Raw genomic sequence first — 12,664 nt, forward strand, 5'->3', positions numbered from 1 at the left:
CTGCAGAGCGGGCGCATCCGCGATGCACGAGACTGCACTGCAACACTGAATTGAATTAATTTACTTGCTCGACTCGGGTTGAAAAGACCCGAGCTCGGAAGTGAGCGTGAATGTGTGGTGTGTGTTTGTAGGTCCCATGCACAGAGCAACTAAAAGAAATAAGTAGGCTATGTGTGTTTGATGCTCGGAGAGAGAGAGAGATAGAGAGAGAGAGAGAGAGAGAGAGATTGAGGTGTTGAGCGTGCATCCGTCTCAGTGTTATCTGAGCGTGCTCTGATGGGGTAACAGAAACGCTACGTGGTGCAGGAACAACAGTGGGAGCACAACAAAGCCTGGCAACTCCGCAGAAGCTTTTTATAGACATATGGAGCAGCAATAAACCCAAACAGCTATCATATCTGGACCCAAGCCACGGAAACCGAGAGCAAAGCTGGTGATTTCGGTGACGGGTGAGCTGAACTGGACATCCACAAGTCTCTCTCTATCAGGATCCTTGACATTTGAAGAGATTTATTTTTTGCCGTCCTCCCAGGTGTCACACAAGATGGATTTTTTCCTGCCAGCTCTCTCCTGAATTGCCAATGTGTTGGTTAGTGTCAGTGGATTATTCATTTTTCCACATGTGCTCTCGCGTTGAAAAGCTTTCTGTGATGGAAGAGAATGATATTTCTGACATGGAGTGATTCAGCATTCAGCAGTGAGATTCTTGACAGATGTCTTGGATACAGTAGCATATTGGTATGACTGGAACGGCAATAAACTTTCTAAATAAAATACAAATGGCTTATTTTCTGTCTGTCTTGACGACATGATTCGTGATGTTCAAAATAATACCGTATGATTTGTTTTTAATGCACAGACAAGATCAAATCTCGACTTGAGAACGGTCTCTTTGGGTACGTCATCCATTTTTTCACTTTCTTGTTTTATTTAAAGCTTTCCCTTTGAATTTTGAGAAGCTCGGCGTTCTTGGACTGAGATCAAAAGGTGTGATGTCAACTCAACGAAGTTTCCACAAACAGCCATGTTTACCGTGTTTAGACCCGAAAACGGGTCTTTCATTGAGATAGGATCAAACCTCGCCGTAGGGGTCTTCAGACATGACGCCCAGAGTCCTCTCCCCTCGTCACGGCTGCTGTCGTCCCCTCGTGAAGGATGTTTCACTGCGCAGTGACGGGACCCGAGCGCCCTGTCCGCAGAGCAGAGATCCGGAGGCACATTAAGAGGGTCATGGAACAGCTGGAGGAAGTTCTCTCAGAGCTCAAGGACGTGGCCAAAGAGCTTCGAGAGGTAAAGGATTTTACCAACCAACCGCTGGCTGGTTTGGATGTTAAGTGAATGCTGGTGTTAGCGTGAACTGTCTGTTTTCTACAGCTAGTTTAATTTTTCAGGTCATCGTGGAGACTGAAGCAACAGTTGGAGGATAAGCTTCGTAAGCGAGTTAGTTGAATATCTGAATGAAAAGAACACATTCACTTGATAGTATAGAGGGTATGGACGTGTTGTCACTTTACCATGTGAACACCACGTGAGCACGCCGGTACACCCCCACCTGTGGGTGGCAAAACACTCAGCAAAATGACTGCTTACAATATCAGGAAACGCAATTCCGTGCAACATTTCAGTGTCCAGGAACACCTGATTCCTTTATAAGTCGTAAGGATCACCGTCGAGTCCAGCTTCTTGTAATTTCAGCAAACTATTGCGTTTTAGTCCCGGTTTCTTTGTTTCTCCTATTCTCCTCGGCCATTTTGCTGGGTGTTTTTCCACCCAGGGGAGCATGTCCCAGGGCGTGTCCCGACATGTTCACGTGGGAAAGTGATGTCAATGCATGCCCTCTATATTGGCACAAACATAACATAACTTTTTTTACTTATTTTTGTGTTGAAATCAAATGATGTCAAACTGAGATTTTCTTAGAAATCTGACCTGACATCTTAAATTATAATATATTGTTATAAATTTACCATTGTGATTGAAAAACGGATTTTAAGTACTTGCTGAAGTGATTTTTGTTCAATTTTAAAGAAAAAGCTTACGGATTGCAGTTTTAACGGTAACTGTATCGCTCCCTATTGAGCAATAGTAATATTAGTCCACATTCATACAGTAATCGTACTTTGGCCGAAAAAAAGTTTGGCCAAATTGTTGCTTCAGTGTTTGAGTTTACCCCAGAAGAATTTTTTTCTTAAAATTGCTTAGAAGAAACAAAAATATAAATCAATGAGACAATTGTTAAAATACATTTAGACCATGGAGGGGTAAAATAAATGTCGCTCGTGCAGGTAAAATAATCTGGATTTGGGTACAAATTATTTCAAATTCTAAAAGTTGTGAGATTTCTGAGGTTTAAAAATAAAAATGTGATAAGCAGGAGGATTGAGCAAAAGTTTTATTTTTCTAAGAGATGCGCCGATACTAAATTTCCCCACCGATTATTCAGTGCGATATCTGCCGATACCGATTCTGAAGATTAAATTTATATTTCTTAACTTTCTGGATGTTATTAATTCATAATTACATACTTAAAAACAAATGTTTAGTATAATGTAATTCGCTTTAGATAAAAGCGTCTGCCAAAATGCATAAATGTAAATAATGACTATTAATATTGTATGTCAAACTGGTGGTGTTTCTTAACATTTTCTATATAGAGAGCACAAATGAATTGCATTTTCCTGCCCTCTTTTGATTGAAAGGATATATCGGCCCTGATCACTGGCTGTTATCCGATAGTGTGAAAAATTGCTTTTATCGACCGACACCGATTATTGATTGATATCGGTGCATCTCTAATTTGTGTCTGTTCAATCCCATTTATGTCTGGGAAAAATAACTAAGATATTTAAGATTCCATCTGCAATTTTTCTTTCTTATGGGCTGCTGTGAACGTTTCTGTCACGTTTTATTATAAACAGACACAAGGTCACAAACACAGTAGTAGCTGTTGATGTGACAGCTTATCACCCAAACTGTAACCAACAGATACATTAACAAGAGGAAGACTCGCTTGTCAACACCCACCCATGCTCGCCGTGACACCCCACACAAGCAAGACGTGATCTGTGATGCCTAATTATCACCCGGCGCATCAGACAACGTGTGCAACAAGCGTTACGAAATCCCATTTCCCCGTCTTCCCACCTGACAACTTCTCATCCCTTTTACAGTTATCTCTCTTTGTGCCGGGTGAGCACTTCACAGTTATATGAGAGGACATCTCCTTAATTAATCTCTCTCCTCGGGTGGATATCTATCCGCCTCATTACTGTCACCCAGTTTATGAGCGTCCCAGACTGGCATTTGTCTCTTCATCTCAGTCACAGCTCCTCTGGATTTGTCTCATTTGTCTCCTTGGCCAAGTTCAGGCATGACCGGTGGCTCCGCTGTTGTTGAGTTAACACCTCCATCTGTCACTCCCGCCTCATGGCAGGGCCTTATTGTTAATACTGACATCTTGTTACGGTTATTAGGTTTGCCACACGACCTTCCTTCCTTCAGCTTTCTATTTTTCTGTTTCACAATTTTGATTTGTTTCCTGCCATGTGGAACATGTACACCGATCATTCATTGCTGTTTGGTTTATCTCGAAGCGATATAGACTGTAATTATATTTGATCTAGTCAAATTGTTTATTTGTCAAGGACAGTGTGGTGGTGCAAGATCATTGTTTGGGAAGCTACTTTGGTTGCTAAGCAACAGAGGCAACTGATGATTTAAAGGAACAGTGCATTCAAACAATGATGATGATGTTCTTTTATATTGAATGATGTTCTTTTATATGATGTTCTTTTATATTGAATGATGTTCTTTTATATGATGTTCTTTTATATTGAAAGGAGTAAGCACAACATCGTTTTTTTGCTAGACAGTACAGTGTAGATAGACACGAAACGATGGGACCACGAGCTGGGATTTGAACTCGGGTCGGCACACAGTCCACTGGACCACTGGCGCCGACAGCAGGACATTTAAAAATATATATATATATATATTTAGGGTTGTCAAACGATTAATCGCATTAAGAATAAAAGTTTGTGTTTACATAATATATGTCGATATGTCTATTGTGCATATTATGTGTTTAATATGTGTTTTAGTGTGTAGCAAAACAACTTGCATTTGCAAGTTTTATAAATAATATTTGAATTCCTGACTAACAACTTTATGGTTACTCTCTAATGTCAGTAAGCATTAACAGAATCTTATGTTTTCAATTAGTATACAGATTTGTATGCTTTAACCTGAAATCATTATTTTACAATGCAAATAAATGATGACGTCAGCAAAACAATGTAAAATATAAGAAAGTTGAATATTAATATGATGGGGTCTCCAACCGTACTGCGTGTTAAAATTCAATAACCAAAGAAGCGAAGAGATGTGATGGGTCTCTATCTACTGCATTTTAAATCAAGCTTTCTCACACAAAGAGCTTAAATTGGCCAGATAGTCCCAGCTTGTTCCAAAATGTTCTCTGAAAGCCTTGGAGGCTTTGGCAATTATCTGACTTCAGGACCCTGGCTTCTGCAGGTATGATGACTTCTGAGACAAACTGGATAATAAGACAAAGATGCTTGTCGAACTTTTCGAATGGCGTGGGATTTACTGCTCCACCTACATAAATTAGATTTAGATGGTGGACTTAAATTGACTTTCTGTCTTTCGTTTTTGTGTTACCATACCACACTTGGTACTTTAGAAGTTACTGAACTTCTTTAATAAAGTTTTAAAGTTTTCTCTGCTCTAAACAGACAGTCATGGTTTATTATCTGATGGTATGAGTCATGTTTGAAGCCCATGTCAAATTTTAAGAAACGCATACCTGTGTCTGAACGTAAATTGAATTCTGTATTCCAAATAAATAAAATATTTACCAAGAAAGATCACTATGTTGTTTAGCAACCATAAGTAACCTACAGTTAAACTAATGAACTATATTACTTGCCGGGGGAATTGTTTGCTTTCTAGGACAAGCATAGTGTTACTATTGCTTGTTAAATGATTGATTTAAACAAACTTTGTCAATTATATGTGTACATGAGTGGTATTGTAAATTATGCAGTAAACTGTTACTTTACCAAACAGTTTTTCCAGGAGTGTATAATCATGTGGATGAAAAAATGGATAAAAAATCTATGAAAGAAGGTCTCAAACTATATGGATGAGAAACTTAGGTGTAAGCTTTTTTGACTTAGGCTCTATAATCAACACACATGTGTTGTGTGTTCTGTGTTTTTATTAGTAAACGTTTCCGTATATTAAAAGCCAAGTGCTTATATTTATCAATAAACAAATTTGTGGAATGGAAATTCCATATGCAATTCTGCAGTAATGGGGCACTATTGACTAGTAGAGGAAAAAATACTACAGTAGTCAGTGGTGCCCCGAACGGTTTAATATCCCACATTCTTCAAAATATCTTCTTTTGTGTTCAGCAGAACTCTCGGAGTGATGATTTCAACCAGCATTTATTAGCATATACTGTACATGAAATGTACATAAGCTTGATTTTGGCAGACGAGATCTGCTACGCTTGCTGCTGCTGCGATAATACAAAAATAGCTTAGTCAAAAATAACAAAGCAAGGCTGCTGCAAGAATGTAGAACCCCCGTAGCAGGCTCCTCTACAGGTGGAGTTGGGGAGGAGGAGGGATAAAATAGGTTTTCATAATCGTGCAGCATGCTGAGCATAGGTTAGAATGCAATATATATATACAGTATATATATATATAGCTTTCCTGTAACTCAGTGGTAAGAGCATGCCAAGGTCATGGGTAGGATCCCAGGGATTGCACATACTTAGAAACAAATGTATAGTATAATGCAATGTAAGTCGCTTTGGGTAAAAGCGTCTGCCAAAAGCATAAATGTAAATGTAAATATATATATATATATATATAGCATTCTGACCTATGCTCAGCATGCTGCACAATTATGAAAGCCTATTTTATCCCTCCTCCTCCCAGCTGTATATATATATATATATATATATACATTATATAGCATTCTACAAATTATATATGGTTAAGTGAATAGGGAAGTATTTTTGATTGGCTCGGGATGTGTTGGAATGAGCCAATTCGCGATTAGTTTAGAGTTTCATGCCTGAACTATATATATATATATACAGGTTTGGAACAACTTGAGGTTGAATAAATGATGAGAGAAGTGTATTTTTTGCTTGAACTATCCCTCTAACAATGTATGTTATATTTAAAACATATATTAAATGATTGAATATTGATTAATATATTTAATTTATTGTTAATATATAATAACATACTGTATATTTTCTTTCCGTAAGGGTTTAATTTTTTTGTCTCAACAACAAGTTATCTGAGCTATGCTGTGAACATTCACTTGATAGCTGCAGTTTTACTGTCAACAGCTGTCTCTTTTGAGCTCCTATGGGATCCCAGGAAGACTTCTGAGACAAAGTTGATACTTCAACATAATAACTTCAAATGCCATTATGTCTCCTAAAAGAGCACCATGTTTCCCCTGAGACGTCACGTCAGAATAACCAGACCTGCTATGATCACTTTTTACTGTACCTTATAATACTGTAACATGACTTTCTATAGGTCAGTGTGTAAGCCACTCTTCGTATCATACATGACAGTTTCTTCACCCCTGTCAAGCATCACTCTGATCTCCGATGATCAGCGAGTATGTGGTTGGCAGGAATGCATTAAACATGAACTGTCTGCCAGCGCTGTACAGGGCACGGCCCCGTGAGAGATGATCTAATACCTCCCTCAGACAGGACACTTTCAGTCCTAAAACTGCATCTCTCTGATAACTTCATACCCGGGCAGCGCTTATAATTCCCGACAGGGTTTGATTTGCAAATACAGTACATTATGTTTGCCCATCTTGCTCGTCTGCATTGCAAAAAGCTTGGCATTGTTTGAATATTGTGTGTGTGTGTGTGTGTGTGTGTGTGTGTGTGTGTGTGTGTGTGTGTGTGTGTGTGTTTTCGAGCAGCAGGTGCGGTTTGAATGGATATTCGGGTTGTTGAATGCATATCATTTGGGCTCTTCCTGTTTACATTCGACTGCTCATTACCGAATCCCGACCGGCAACAGCACGTCGCTGAATAGCCTGAATCTGCTATGTCATACACATTCACTAACACTACACCCTATTATACACACCACTCCACAAAATCTTGCGTTTGGCACCAACAAAGCATCAAACCCATCGGATTCAACGGTTTTTGGAGGGATCCGTCATTAATGACTTGTGATATTTTAACTCAAAGTCGTGACTTTTATCTTCAAAAACCACAGGAATCAAACATAAATGCACTCCTAAATAAGAAATTCAGCTGCTTAATACTGACAAGAGGCCCTTAATGAGTTTGCAGTGGAAGGCCGCGTGTTGCTATAATCATATATGTGCGCTGTGCACGCATCACATTAAGCTGTGATCAAAATTTACAGACAGATTTTTTGATCAAAGATGAGGCCTGCGCGAACGCCACTTCTGCTCATTGTTTCGAGTCTATTGTGGATCGGCCTTGAGACCCTGTGCGGCAAAGGAGCCTGTTAAAGCGAGGGAAGGAATATTGATAGGCCAATGGTTGAGTTCTTATGTAAGCTACAGTTACTGGCACAGCGGGAGGACAAATTCCCTTCAGCACAAACAGATATTAAATATTCGATGCCGGTGGGTGCGATGGAGAGGGATGGAGGGAAAGAAAGATGGAAAGGAGAGATATATGCTTATTATTCATTTATGGCTTTTGCACTGCAAAATATATCAAAATGCAGACATTCCTGTGCAAATACTGCAGAGGAATGTGTGGTTCTTTTTAACTATACTTCTAGAACTACAAACTTTAACGTTTAAGTTTTTTCTGGGTGGTTGCTAGGGTGTTCTGGGTGGTTGCTAGGAGGCAGTGCATTTAAAAGTCCACCGTATGAAATTTAGCAGCATCTAGTGGTGAGGTTGGGAATTGCAACCAATGGCTCACTCCACTACTCCCTGTCAAAGCACTACGGTGGCTCTCACAGGACTAGGATGTCGTCAAGTTTTCGCTTCTTTGCTGAAGGAGATAACGTTTTTACGAAACGCACTCTGTAGAGCAGTTTGTCCGTTTAGGGCTACTGTAGAAACAACATGGCGAATTCTATGTAGGGGACCCATGGTGTATGTAGATAGAAATAGCTCATTATAAAGTAATATAAACATAACACTTAATTAAGTCTTTATACACTTCTGAAGACATAGTTACGTACAGTATATTGTATTGCATTTTTGTCAATAGATCCTCCATAAAATTACACATTGGACCTTAAATTGTAATTCAATTAAATGATGGCAATCGTGGTAAAATGATTATTGTGACGCAAATGTGATCCAATGTTCTCTGTTTCTTATTAGGTTGTGGCTCAGATTGACACATTAACATCAGACATCACCCTTAACCCTGAGGATGACCTGACATCGACGTGCTGCAGCGAGGATCACGAGACAACACCGGATGACCTTTTCCACACTGAGATGTTATCGGACAACCTTGACCTCTTACTGCACAACTCTCTGCTAGATACAGTCCGTAAGCCATCCACAGCTAGGACACAAGATTTAGACCTGTGTCGCAGGAGCTGTGGAGATTTACCTGCTCTGAACGGACCATTAAAGCTTCCAGACAGCCCAAAAGCCTCCTGGCTTTACGGTTCTGGAGGTCGGATCAACTACTACGACAAAACGCTCTACCATGCTCTGTGCTGCGATGATGATGATGATGATGAAAATGGAGGTGGATTGAGGTCATCTAGACTCTCGTCCACCGATTCAGTGTTTTCACCTTCACCGCGGTTTCTGACTCCCACATTCGTTCGTAAAACATATTCCAGACCGGACTCGGCCAGAGGAGCTCTGCGCAGTTGCAGTATGCAAACGGTTTCCGATAAAAGCACACAAACTCAATTTCCATACATTCCAGTCAAACAAAAACCTTCAAGTGGATACAAGCACTAAATCTTCTGTCATTTGTTTAACATGATTTTGTGCATATTCGAATCGAATGCTTAATAGAATTAATTCTTTGCTATTAATGAAATGGATTTATCATTTTCTTTTTTTCTCATGGGGTTTGCGAAGAACGATTTAAAGCGTGTTTTGATTCATTATAAGGCGTCACGCCAATGACTAAATAATCATGCATCACCACAGAACATTAACACTATTCCAAAGCCCCCTAAAGAGTGAGAATTGGTTTCGGTCACACCCACACTGCGCAGTAAATAGATACGGTTAAATCGAGCGGGTGGTATGCTGCCACAAAGAGTTACTAGAATACAAATAATGGGGTTTATATTAAGCTGTGGCATTATTAATAAAATGATGGATAAAACTTCTGGCAGCCGCTTTTTTTCCGAATCATTTTCTTCTCATCAGGACATTAATTTGAAAAATCTGTTGCTGTGTGTTGGATGCTTGCTTTTAGCAGTACATAACATTAACAAAAGTAACCCTCTATGCAGGGTAACCATGGTTACGGCAATAAAACTGTAATTAAAAAGGAAATTCAACAAAGTGACAGAAATGTGATGATTAATAATTTTTATACTTGGGGTTACGGGTCGGATCAAATCTCCAGGTTTTTTTACTCGAAAGTTTTCATCCAGCACCATCTGTTTCATGGACACGAATCAGACTTAAAATGTTCAGACTGAAACCAGAGGTTAAAACATCCAATAGACTCGAAGAAAAGGTCACTCGAAGATGGACATAGGTCAGTAAGACTTAGGTCAATAAGGAACCAGTCGAGCCATCTTTGCAACTGTGAAGTCATATGCTACGTAAAATAGAAACCTGCCTGATCTCACAGAATTTTTTTTTATTATTTTACAATACTTATTTGTATTAATTCTTACACTGTGAATCACAAAACACTCACGATTAATTGAAAAAAGCAATTTGCTTGTTAGGTGTGGTAATGGACACTCATGGTGTGCTGTAAAACTACAGAAAAACCTCAGTCCTCACCTTTATCTCCATAACGAAATAGATACGATTCAGATACCCAGATACGATTCATTTTTTAGAATTAATAAAAAATTGATCTTGGAGATCCCGTGAGACTGGAGACTGTAGTGTACATCGTGAGTTTGTCAAAGTTTTGCTTGTGATATGAATAAATAACATTCCTTACAATTATTAATACTAAAAACGTCCAAGTAAGATCGTACAAATTCACATGAATTATCCACCTTGTAAAATTGTTACAAATTGCTGTGTTTAAAACACATGTATACACAATAACTAATAACTATGGAGAGAAACGAAGACAATGTCGTTAACATTTTTTGGGGTAAAAAGGGTAAAACCTTAAAGGGACAGTTCAGCCCAAAAATACATTTTGTCTTCATTTACTCAACCTCGAGTTGTTTTAAACCTGTATACATTTCTTTGTTCTGATGAACACAGAGAAAGATAATTGGAATGCTTCAACCAAACACTTCTTGGCCACCATTGACTATCATAGTAGGAAAAATGACAATGGTTGTCAAAAGTGCCCCAGAACTGTTTGCTTTCCTACATTATTCAAAATATCTTCTTTTGTGTTCAACAGAAGATACATTTATAAAGCCATTTTTCCTACTATGGTTTTCATTGGTGGCCAAGAACTGTTTGGTTACTGACATTCTTCCAAATATATTCCTTTGTGTTCACCAGAACAAAGACATTTATACAGATTTGGAACAACTTGAGGTTGAGTAAATGATGAGAGAATTTTCATTTATTTTTGTTTGTAATGTTAAGGCTGCTTCACACTTAGAACGATAACTATAACAACATTTTGACAAACATTTTGTTAAATTCTCTCTCAATTGCAGGTCTCTTTGGATAAAAGCGTCTGCTAAATGAATACGAGTAAATGTGGACAATAATTAGTCCACACCAGCAATAACGTTATGTTTATCTAAGTTCGTGCGCTGCGATTTTTACATATTACGTTTTTTTTTTATTCATACGGGTTTTGATTGGCTGGTAATGTTTTATTTTCATCAAAAACGTGATCGTAACAATATCGCTCCTCTGCATTTTTATCATTATAGTTGTGGTGTGGACGCCTCTCTTAAATTTTAAATAATTGAACTTGATCTTTATTTTAGTTTTGGTGTGAAAAAGTTTTAAAATTGAAAATCCAGTGTTGGTTATATAAGCAGGGGTCTTGTTTCATAAGGACATAATGCTTTGCAGTGTCTGCAATATAGCTGTAGTATAGTCAGTTGAGTAGAGAATATTATTTAAACACATAGCCTCACTTGTGTCTGAACTGTGACGTGGTGAGTTCATTCTTTCAAGAGACCTCACAAGGCCATGATGTTTAATGCTGTCAGTGTGCATGAGGTAATTGAATTAGAGTCTCAATCATAGGCTTTACCTCAGGCCCATTTCAATTGAAGACAGCTGTTATGTAATTATCTAATAAAAAGCCAATCATTGAAAATGCCTTCAAGGGAGGCTGCGCTGGCTCTTGTGTTGGGAATACCTTTTTGTTCTTTATTAGAGGCCAATACAGAAGACAAAGGGTTTCAACAAGGTTGAAGACTAAAGTTTTAAATGTATACTGTAAAGCTAAAAAAGTAAAGATGTTGAGGCTTTAATTGCCCTTTTTACAATTAAAGCCAGTTGTAATTGGTAACAATAACCCTTTATAAAACATACGCTAGAAAGGCGAATTGCATCTATTACATTTAATTTTATATTTAATATATTAAATATATAAATTCTTACAACCCAGTAGTGATAATAGCAACTGCCCCAATGATTTCATACTATAATTGTACAGTACAGTGCGTTCCTTTTAAAACAACATCTTTGTTTTTACACCAGTTTTATCGAGGGATCCTTCCAATTGGTACAGGAACATTACAGTTGCTATTAAAATGCTTACACTAAGGCATTGAGGACGTTGGTTTCATGTCAAGGACTTCCAACAACAACCTGCCTGCATTGTGGCTCTTTGCCTGAAAGTGTGGTGTATACTGTACGTGCTTGTGTGTGTTGGTGAGAATTACCCAGCGAGGGTCATTCCTGTAGATCTGCATACCGTTATTTCTGACTGCATCGTCTCTAAACTTCATTAGGCTTAGTAGCTCTGTTATGAGAATGAAACAGCGACAATTTATTTACTGAAAATATAGTGTTCTTGCCAAAAAAAACACATAAGAGACTAATTATGTGGTATTATACGGCTATTATTACATCGTTTTTAACCTCGTAAACATTCAAACATTTTTGAGTAACAGGGTGACATAGCATGTGTTTTGAAGTACCAATGTCAATTTTTTATTAATTGTGTTTTTTTATGTTTTTACTTTACACTAAAAGTCCACTACAATTTAACATTATAGTTTATTACATCTATTGAAATTTACACCTTACAATAAGGTTGTGTTTCTTAACATTATGCTGTAGTTGACTATTAATAATACCTCTGTGTTCATAGTTCACGATAATTTTAGCATTTACTAAAACATTTTTAAGGTCAGAAGCTTGATCTGTTAACATTAGTTAAAGGTCCAGTGTATGAAATTTAGTGGCATCTTGCGAATTGCCACCAGCGGTTCACTCCTCTCCTCCCTTACGAAGCACTACGGTGGCTGACACAGGACAAACATGTCAAGTTTTCGCTTTGCAG

The 12,664-nt window shown here is 38.2% G+C and overlaps 1 protein-coding gene across 2 annotated transcripts; it reads left to right on the top strand.

Annotated features, from left to right (window-relative positions):
• Positions 1-8: 8 nt before the first annotated feature.
• LOC130549979 (inhibitory synaptic factor 1) lies at positions 9-11,697 on the top strand. 2 transcript variants are annotated; one of them, XM_057327309.1, is made up of 3 exons: positions 9-738; positions 937-1,290; positions 8,392-11,697. In XM_057327309.1, exons 2-3 carry the CDS (start codon positions 1,156-1,158, stop codon positions 8,989-8,991), a joined length of 735 nt encoding a protein of 244 aa, XP_057183292.1. In that variant the 5' UTR covers positions 9-738; positions 937-1,155; the 3' UTR covers positions 8,992-11,697. The 2 variants fall into 2 exon arrangements, with proteins under 2 accessions (XP_057183292.1, XP_057183290.1); XM_057327307.1 differs by having other exon boundaries at positions 9-1,290.
• Positions 11,698-12,664: the final 967 nt, after the last annotated feature.

Source organism: Triplophysa rosa, unplaced genomic scaffold (assembly GCF_024868665.1).
Source record: "Triplophysa rosa unplaced genomic scaffold, Trosa_1v2 scaffold203_ERROPOS1327802, whole genome shotgun sequence".
In the NCBI taxonomy this organism is placed as follows: domain Eukaryota; kingdom Metazoa; phylum Chordata; class Actinopteri; order Cypriniformes; family Nemacheilidae; genus Triplophysa; species Triplophysa rosa.

What these genes read in the sequence shown, in the direction of transcription:
- LOC130549979 (XM_057327307.1), top strand. Translation starts at nt 1,156, where the DNA reads ATGTTTCACTGCGCAGTGACGGGACCCGAGCGCCCTGTCCGCAGAGCA. An exon ending in TGGCCAAAGAGCTTCGAGAG is followed by an intron (nt 1,291 to 8,391) that starts GTAAAGGATTTT and finishes GTTTCTTATTAG; the next exon opens with GTTGTGGCTCAGATTGACAC.